The following is a 10,000-nucleotide window of genomic DNA, read 5'->3' on the forward strand; positions in this document are numbered from 1 at the left end:
CCGTTGACATAGACTAGACTAGACAAGATTGCGGGATGTAACCAGAGGATATATAAATATTAAGAGTGAGAGTAGCATGAACAAACAAAGGAGACAGAGGCAGATGAACTGACCAAGATGCAGATGGACACTGAAAAAGTTAGCATGGACAGCTGTTTCAGAGTGAACACCGCTAGTTGTTTAAACAAAGTGACATGTGTTTTTCTGTTCAATCTATGACCTTTAAGTGATAAACAACATAGCAGACGCTATTAAAATAGAGTCTGTTCAGTTCCAATTCCTTTTTTTATTTGCACTCTCTCTCCCTCTTCGCAATAAAACCTGTGAATTGATCCTGATCTTACGCAACAAAAGGAGAATAAATAAACAAGAAAGAAAGATGTTGTTTTTTAATTTCTGGGGCAGCCTTAACTCTTTGTCACCTTGAGGAATAACACAAACCAACCAACGCATTGATCTTGCACCACAAAGAAGAACGCCTTTGGGAATTGAAAAGCTGAATACAGTATGGTCTCCAAAACATCTTAATAAAGGAATAAATCTTAACATAAACCATAATAATACAAATAAGTCTTTGTTCTTTTCAAACTCAAGGACAGCGCCGGAATATAAACTAGCACACAACCAACAAGAACTGGAACTTACAAAAGCAACTGCAAAAAAATAGGGAAAGGAGAGGAAAGGAAAAATAGAACAAAAGAACTCAAATCACAACATACAATCTTGTGATTGTTCCAGCGATAAAGAATAGAGTCATAGAACACGCGCAGCGCAGCCTTCAGCCTTTTCATGTGGATTCTGCTTGACAGCAGAGCTTCACATGCACTACAGGTAATTGGAAGCAGGAGCCACGTTCTAGTTAAAACAAACCAACCTGTAAGAGGAAGATTGTGTTTACATTCTAGGGCTGCCGCATGGCTCCAGAAGGTCTGACTTTGACATTACGGAGCACACCTCATCCGTCCTGTAGAATCCATGTGACAGCCAATGTTAAAAGAAACAGTATTCATCTCCAGCTCCGGAACAGGGTAATGGGGTTGGGGGGTATTGTCTACGTGCTGAAATTTTTTAAAGAAGAACTCAAATTTCCAACAGAGGGAGTGTATAGGTCATATTTGCAATCTCACAGATTGAAATGTGTGCAATGATTTTCTAGGAAAGCACCAGACCAAATTCAGACGCCATACTGGTAACAAATAGATTTATGTTTCTGTTGAGATAAATTGGAGATGTAAAAATGTATTTCAATCGCCAGGAGTAGCCAATAAAGTGGCACTGATTGATCTCTGGCCACCAGATGGCAGAAAAGAGCCATTGTACTCAACAAATAAACTCATGGCCTCGTCCAGGCAATCTCCATTAACTGGTTTCTACAGTGCAAATGGCGTGAATAAAATAGAAAAAAACCAAACGTGTTTAAAAACCAATAGGGGCCATGGGAATTGGAAAAAAATAGTTACAAATACAAATCCAATAACAGGCCGGTCACTGGCAGTTGGCCCAATGACACCTCATTCTGAACAGGATTTGTGAACGCAACAGTCCTACTTAAATGAATAGCAATGAAGTTTCTTAGTAACAGCTATAATGGTAGATGTGTGTATATACTAACCCCTCGTGTTATTGAAACAAGCAGATAAAGAAAGCTTTGCTACATTTAATTCCACACAAATATCATTATGTCAGATTAATTATGTGTCCTTTAGGTGAGGTCATTTAATTGAGCACGAGTTCATGGAAACTAAACGTGAAAATAAATGCTGTGCGGTAACATATTAGATAGACGAAATGGTGGAATGGCCTTTCCGTAAACCAGTCTCTGTGTACAGGTAATAGTATGAAGGACAATGTCCATGGTGAAAGAGCGTGCGATAGAGAGGGGAAGAGAGAGAGAGAGAGAAAGAGAGAGAGAGAGAGAGAGAGAGAGAGAGAGACAAACACACACACACACAAACAGACAGAAAGACAACAATCTGAAAGGAACGTAAACATAAATAAAGAAATAGCAGATTAAAATAGAGAAACAGACACAGAGCGATAGAGATCAAGAAAGAGAGAAATAATTACATCCAGGACAAAAGTCCGGTGCGGTGGCTGCGGCTACACCATTATAAAGGTCTAGCAAGAAACCCAGTGAACAAGGGGTTAAGAAGAAGCACAAACAATAACATTTCAGTAGCAGATGTCCTTGAGGCGAAAACCAAGGACAAGGCAATTGCTAATCTTGTATTCCCGGCATGATCAAATCACCAGGCAACAGATATAAATAAAAGGACAGGAAATGAGGAATTCACATTCAAGGGTGTCAGCGGCGAAATGAAGATTCATGGTGAAGAGCCCCGGCGAAGGTGGCAAAAATTAACTGCAAATAAAAGGGACAGACGGCCTCCAAAGTCCAGCGTATATAAAGCAGGGGAGAGAGAGAGGGAGCGAGGGAGAGAGAGAAAAACACACACTGGTGCAAGAAAGGGTCTAGGCGACGGTGGTTGGGGCTAAGGAGAATGGGCTGTACTTTGTCATGGAGACAGGTACTTTTATTTGACAACCGGTCTACGTGTGTGTGTGTGTGTGTGGGGGGGGGGGGGGGGTTGTGTGTGTGCTTGCGTGTGTGTGCGTGTGCACAGACACTCTGCGTATTCTAAAAATATGAGTCCGTCTGTGACCAGCATCATCAGACCAGACTCATTTTCCATTCATTTCACAACACCATTTGTTACCACACTCACAAAAAAACAAAAACAAGTATTTTGGCTGGGCGTGCTGGTCTGGAATGGCGAAAATGTAGTTTATGAAGAATGTACCATTGTGTATGTATATTTTCATAGACCAACCTTGAAATAGTCTTTAATTTTCTTATTAAAGCACATTTCTGCTTTCACTAGATAGACACACCTGTGTATATGCTTTAAATACAATCTCTATTCAAATTAAAAAGATCAAATGTATTCACCTGTAAACTATTTATTTGCTGGAATGGCTTTTGTGATAGTCATGCTAAGTATTCACGCGGCCATCTTGGCTCTCAAAACTATCTGGGTGAGGGCAACTAATTACGCATTCAGTTCCCCTCACACGGACAGCGTTTGGAGCCAAGATGGCCGCTGGGTGAATATAGCCCAATGGCCACCATTTGGTTTCACATGGCTACCTGCTTCTGCTCCTCTCCCAGTCCATCCCACATGGAGGCCACTATCTTGGACACGTCTCCGAAGGTGGCGTTGGGGTTCTGTCCCTTAATGGCGGCCTGCGTGTCTCTGAAGAACAGGGCGTAGGCCGACACAGGCTTGGTGGGTTCATTGGGGTCCTTCTTCTTTTTCTTCTTCTGTGGTTTGGGCTTGGGCTTCATCATTTCTGAGGAGGGCCGCTTCTCGCCCGTGATCTAGTAGAAGAACGGACACACACACACACACACACACACACACACACACACACACACACACACACACACACACACACACACACACACACACACACACACACACACACACACACACACACACAGACAAACACACACACAAAAGGATTTATGATATGGCTGTAGAAAAAAAGCAGTTTAAGGTCTACAATATGGTTTCAAACAAGCCTCTGAAGTGCATGATTGGTCCTCTGAAGAATGCTTGTAACATTTGTCCAGGTGAACCATATAAACTTTATTTGAACCATGTGTTCAATACATGGGTAGTCGACATTAACTATTGCAGCCGTGATGAATTGAAAGGGACATTAACACAGAGCCCACCGCTCCACACACAACTGCCGTTGGCCTTTTTTTTTAAATCTTTGATTACACACTGATGAAAAACAGACTTTTTTTGCTGAATGTAAATGTTTCGATAGGTTATCAGCAAGTTGAAAAAACTAAAACGATATGCATGCCATTCAGGATGACATGTTAAGAGTGCCATATGTGAATGTCTTTGATGTGACTGATGAAATGGCAAAATAACATTTTTGATGTATATACATATGTTTTAAATCCTATGTGTTTAAAATCACACATTGGATTAATCACTGCCAGAACGATGTTTGGGTGGATATTGTTGTATGGACACCTTATGGCTTCCTGGGATCTTGAACTGCATATTGTATTGTTGTTTATTCCTTACACTGCATATTTGTTGACTAACTGGATGGCAATTGATACTATATTTATTGAACTGTAAACAATGTGTTGCTAAGCAATCCCTGTGTTCGCTTGATGTGACTCTAGTGACATATTGGACACACAATAGGATCCACGTTAACAGTGTTTTCCAGTCCTCCAAACAAACACCTCATGATAAATGTGCTTAGCGTACCAAATATAAAACATGGAAAATCACAAATGTCCTCGTCTACCAGAAAACACAGAATGTCTTAATCAAATGGATGACACTAACTAACAGCCACCAACAATACCCTCTCTCTACCACGGGAATCACTGCTATCCATCCCCTTCCAGAAACCAAAGGAGAAAACATGCAAATTGCAACACACACAAGTACCTTCAAATGAGACTCATTCTCCTCCTCCTGATTGGAGCTGGAGGGGGAGGGCGTGGCCGATTTACTCCCGGGAGGGGAGGGGGAACCGTGGGGGAGGGGGCCGCGTCCGAGCTGGGGGTTCAGCTGGGACAGGGCGCTCATTGGGTTGGCCAGTATCCTATGGGAACTGTTTAGTAAAGGGTTGTGACGGGAGGGGTCGTAATGATGGCCATCTGGGTGGTGGTGGTGGTGTTGGTGGTGGAGGTGGTGGTGGTGTTGTTGTTGCTGGTGATGGTGGTGGTGCAAAGCCATCTCCTGCATCTGGGGTGAAAGAAAAATACCAGATTTACTAACTTAACCTCTTTTAAAGGTTTCAAAGGAAGAAATAAATTACGCTAATTATCCAAATGCATTGATATTTGGATGTTTATGCTTTAACTCTATTATTCTTGTTTCTGATAAGATTAACTTTGGATGACAAAATATTTCACTATTTAACCAAGAATAGACAAGAGGGAGAAATGATATCAGATACAATTTAAAAGATAACAATAAATAATTGTTATCATGCCTGCAATCTCTCTGAACTGTGGAATACGCATAAGGGAAAACTTCTGTGGGGACCCTCAAATTCCTCCTTACTTCACATTGCACTCTTACTTGAACCGCACATAAGAAGCTTCCTTACAAGCAACAAATTATCCTAGGAGATGTCGAATCTAACCACAGCCTCTCAAAACCCGTCCAATGTTTAACGTAACCACTCTGTTTCAAAACAGAACAACAGACCACTGCATTACCCACACATAGACGACAATATTTCAGCAAGACGTGAGAGAGTGGTAAGGGAAAGAAAGAAAGAAAGAACAAAAATAATCTATAATTCGGCAGCGCTGTTAATTAAGTTCAGAGCGTATCTTTTCCATCGGCTGGGCCCCACAACGGATGGAAACAAAACAGCCATTATGGCTGATGATAGAGCCACTAATCAAGAACACTTATGGAGGAAAACCCATCAGCCATCCAGAGACCTGATAACCTCACACTCCAAGTTTACTTTCCGTAGCCTCCAAAGATTCTCCACCAGAACTAGTAGGGAGATCAAAAAGCCTTTTTCTTCTTCCACTACATGTAGAGACACAGAACACGGGCCGAAAGGATGCTTTTAATGCAAGCCTAAATGGAAATGTTTGGCAATTTACAGATCAGAAAGTGATGAACTAGCATTTATTAGGCCCCTTAAACATTCATGAGTTAAATAATACATTAGACATTAGCACAGTGCTAAAAAGATCAAATTGAAAGGGCCCCAGCATATGAGGTCTTGATAAACATGAGTTGGGGTTCAAAGATGAAGGCTTTGCCTCTCTAATCATAATTGGTCCCAGTAGGTTCCTGGAATAAAAAATGTGCTGCAAAGTAATGTTGTAAGAGGCTGTGGTCCGCTTTGAAAACACATCATATTCACAGGACATTAGATTCAGTGTTTGGCTCAGCAGCTGCTAACAAAAGACAGCAGTGAACAAAGACATTCCTTTTGCATTTGAAATAACCCTGCTCTAACCTCCAGAACTAGTACAACCTCCAGCTTCCAATCACAATTGAAAACACCATCACTCCTCTGCCTAAAAAAATGGAAAAACAGCAAAGAAAATAAAGAAATGGAAACCCCAAAAACCGGGAGGAAGAAAAATAAATAAAAATCCATAAATTTCCCCTCACTCTCCACGGAACTGCTCTTTAAGGGTCTTCAACAACCAGCATTGAAAAACCAATTAATCAAACATGAATGCAGAAACAGCAGATTTATTTCCATGGCAACCGCCTCACAGCGAAAATTGTCAACCTTTAACGTGAGCTCCAGCATGTTTCAAATAAACAACAATGGAGAGATTGAGAGAACAGGTCTGGAGGTGACAGTAGCGCTCCCTCCCAACGTCCAGAAAACACACCAGTACCCATCCTCTCTCACTTTATAAAGCAAGAGAGTCGTGAGGGACCAATATCAGTTTCCTCTAGAACACTTAAAAAGTGAAATATGTTGTTCTATATTATTTGAATACATATTGTTGGACATGAGGCAACATTTGGAAACCGAATGCAAAAAGAATGGCATTTGTTGATTAAATACAGCGTACTCAATCCGTTAGCTTTTATTTATATCCGTGCCCATATTGCATAACACTAATTAATTTGCTGCCCCCTTTTTTATTAGAGCAGAGTGTTCCTGCCTAACTAATGAAACACAAAGGCGTGAAAGCCTTTGTTACCAAACTACATTTCCTTTTGAAAGTTACTGAGTGCATATGAGATATACAAGAAAAGATGCAAATATGGTATATAGGCGCTAGAGACTCGAAGAGGAGGGAGAGAACCAGACAGTTGACATTAAAGTAGACATCGCCCTACATAGCTATTAAAGTTTGCAGCCATTCCCACAGAATATCGTAACTGTTTTAAATATCATAATACTAACCACTCACACAGTGATATTTGCCGGCTAAAAGTCATCCAAATGTGCTTTTTAAATGCCTCTAAGTGCTTTTAGTTGGTTGTGTTCACCTGGGCAAGACAGAGAGCGTAAGAAGTTATCTGGCGGCGCCATCGCATCTAAGCTAAATAAAACCACTGGCTGACAGCTATACAAATATTATGAAAGATTCTGACAAAGGTTGCTGGTTGCCATAGGTACTGTATGCTAATGCCTCATAGCATCATCCAAATGGTGAGCCAATGGAGGGGGGAGGGCTGATGTGTGTGTGTGTGTGTGTGTGTGTGTGTGTGTGTGTGTGTGTGTGTGTGTGTGCGTGTGTGTGTGTGTGTGTGTGTGTGTGTGTGTGTGTGTGTGTGTGTGTGTGTGTGTGTGTGTGTGTGTGTGTGTGTGTGTGTGTGTGTGTGTGTGTATGTGTGTGTTGAGACTAAGTAACCGGGTTTAGTTAGTCATTACAGGTCTTCTTGCTTTATAGCAGAGATGTAGTGTTTCATATCATTGTGCATATTGGATTGGGACCATGTATGCATACATGAAGTATGCATATGCATAATGATTGCATAATGATTGCTGAATGTCTACCCTGATTCTAACCTGTGAATCACACAATACCAACCCTATTGCTGTTTTGTGGTTCTCATGCTATTAAAAAGGTGAGTGACAGGGTTCTTGTAATTTCAAGATTTGTGAGAGAGAGAGAGAGAGAGAGAGAGAGAGAGAGAGAGAGAGAGAGAGAGAGAGAGAGAGAGAGAGAGAGAGAGAGAGAGAGAGAGAGAAATTCTTGGAATACCAAAATCCATCCCTTCAGGGAGGTCAGCCCAGAGTTAGATTAGATTGCTGTTGGTGATGAGCAAGCCTCTGGTCGACCTAAATTGTGAAGCAGAGCCAGGAAACTTGGCCTGAACTTGCTCCTCTCTGCCACCATTACATCTGCCAAGTTTGTATTCACATCTTGTACATCATAGTAAAATGGGAGTCAAATAACAAAAGGCTTTCCAATTACGTGTAGCACATTGCATGCGGGATGGAATATGAGAAAGCCATTGTTCCTCTTGCACCCCCCGTGACCTTACCTTTGAAACTGTTTTCATGGCCACTCCGATTGCCTGCACCGTTTGATTAAGCTAAGGGGATTTCACCAACACAGCACAGGGAGGTAGAGAAGAGGCTCCGGAGCCCGAGTGGAGCCGCAGCACCAAAATAAGCTAGCTTAGCTCGCTAGCTATCGTTGTGCCAAGGACTACCAATAACCTCTATGTTTTTTTGCAAATAATTCTAACCTGAGTCCTTTTAACAAACCTTTGTTTTTTCCTTCATTTAAAAATGATAAATGTTTAATTCAGCTAGCATTTAGAACACAGACAGCCTTTGCAAGGGGAGCAGGCAACACTTGGCCCTTCTAAAATCAATAGTTGAATCTTGACAGCGTAATCTTTTGTCAGAAAACCACTAAATACTTGATCCTCATGAACTCCCCCTCTGAGTGACGATAAAATAATGATCATCCTCTATTAAAATGAAAAATGTCATACAAAATAGGAAAGACCACAACCAGAACTATATTCAGTCTCAAAGCATACTGCATCAACGTGATTTTCATTAGTAGCTTCCTCCTCTACTACTGTTTTAATTTATGTTAAAACCTTAGGTTCCAAACTTTAACTTAGTTTAAATTAAATATTTTCGATTATGTCTATTTTGACCAGTGAATTTATTATGGCATGGCGAGGGTCAACGTATTACAAAAACAGACTTAGAAGTGATATGAAATTAAAAAAGAGTTATTTTAACTACAGAACAAATAACCAATAGAGGAGTTAATGTCAGAGCAGACAGAAGAGGGACTTACTTTACAGTTACGCTATACTTCAGCTACAGAAGATAACAAACTATATTCAGAATTATTATCCAAATATTTGAATACCAGTTATTTGGATAGTTCTCTACAAGCAATTAATGCAAAACCTTAGATGGTGCTCTCTAGTGGGAAACCCCTAAAGCATTACTCAGCCTGAGGAAGTTAGACGGACAGGTCAGACAAAAGTGTGGGCGTGTGTTTAACACTCCAAACAACTTAACGCATTCCATTCACAACCTTTACAATATGGAAATATGTCATTTGGAGTGGTCCTTTTGGTCCTCCATTGCCTTGTGTGCAATGATAGATTATATCATTGGCACAACATGGAAATTTACTTGTGACATAAAATATTATGGCCATAGAGTAAGGTGATAACCAAAACCCTGTTAGCAGGAGAATGTTGAGATGGCACTGGAGAAAATACATTGGGCCTTGAAGGTCAATGTGTTTAACTTTCAATATGTTGAAGAAAATAATACATTGGAACGCAGAGCGTGTCAAACGAACTGCATTTCCAAAACGATGTGCTAAAGTGTAAATAATGTGTACATTTATTAATAATAATAAAGCGAAAAACACAAATGCAAATGCCAGAACGTAACTGCAAACACCATTGCACAACTGCAACGCCACAACACAAATGCAATAGCTGTAACACAAAACACAACAGAGTGGCCAGTGAGCAGAATGAAACGGACACACTATTAATTTGAGAGTCTACTGGCCGGTTCGTTTCATTGTCCTCATCCGTTGATGCTCACTTCCGCTATGCTGTGGCTTTTGCATTTGTGTTTTCCATCAATGGGCTTGTGTTGTTTTTTTTTGAATTTGCAAAGCATTTTGGATACACAATTCATTCGGCATGTGTCAGCCAAGGTCATTTTAAGCTTAAGATGCCATATTGCTATGTGACCATGCACAGTATTGCCATCATGAAGTCCTAATGAAAAACAAAGTTCAATACACCAAACGCACCTGAGAGTTAAGGAGGTGGACGCACGGACAATCCCACACACTTCCCTCCACTCACTGTTGAGAGTGGGGAGTGCCTCGGCACTGCTTGTTTGAATGCATCCTGATCAATAACGGTGGGAGTTTTTCCGGGGGCCCTTTTCCCCAGCCTCCTCCGTCTCTTCCCCCGCCCGGGATCTGACGGGAGCCATCTTGTTCAGAGTGATGGCTCAC

At 41.1% G+C, this 10,000-nt stretch overlaps 1 protein-coding gene across 3 annotated transcripts in view; it reads right to left on the reverse strand.

The window, feature by feature from the left end:
- Window positions 1-10,000, reverse strand: part of tox2 (TOX high mobility group box family member 2) — a 96,709-nt gene that overhangs the window by 8,763 nt on the left and 77,946 nt on the right. For 2 of the 3 annotated variants that reach the window (XM_056605344.1, XM_056605345.1), the window contains exons 5-6: window positions 4,485-4,784; window positions 3,149-3,379 (exon numbers count right to left, since the gene is read on the reverse strand). In XM_056605344.1, coding sequence (XP_056461319.1) covers window positions 3,149-3,379; window positions 4,485-4,784 — 531 coding nt within the window. The remainder of the gene's footprint in view (window positions 1-3,148; window positions 3,380-4,484; window positions 4,785-10,000) is intronic. The other variant, XM_056605346.1, reaches the window with a different exon arrangement.

This window comes from Gadus chalcogrammus, chromosome 13, assembly GCF_026213295.1.
Source record: "Gadus chalcogrammus isolate NIFS_2021 chromosome 13, NIFS_Gcha_1.0, whole genome shotgun sequence".
In the NCBI taxonomy this organism is placed as follows: Eukaryota; Metazoa; Chordata; class Actinopteri; order Gadiformes; family Gadidae; genus Gadus; species Gadus chalcogrammus.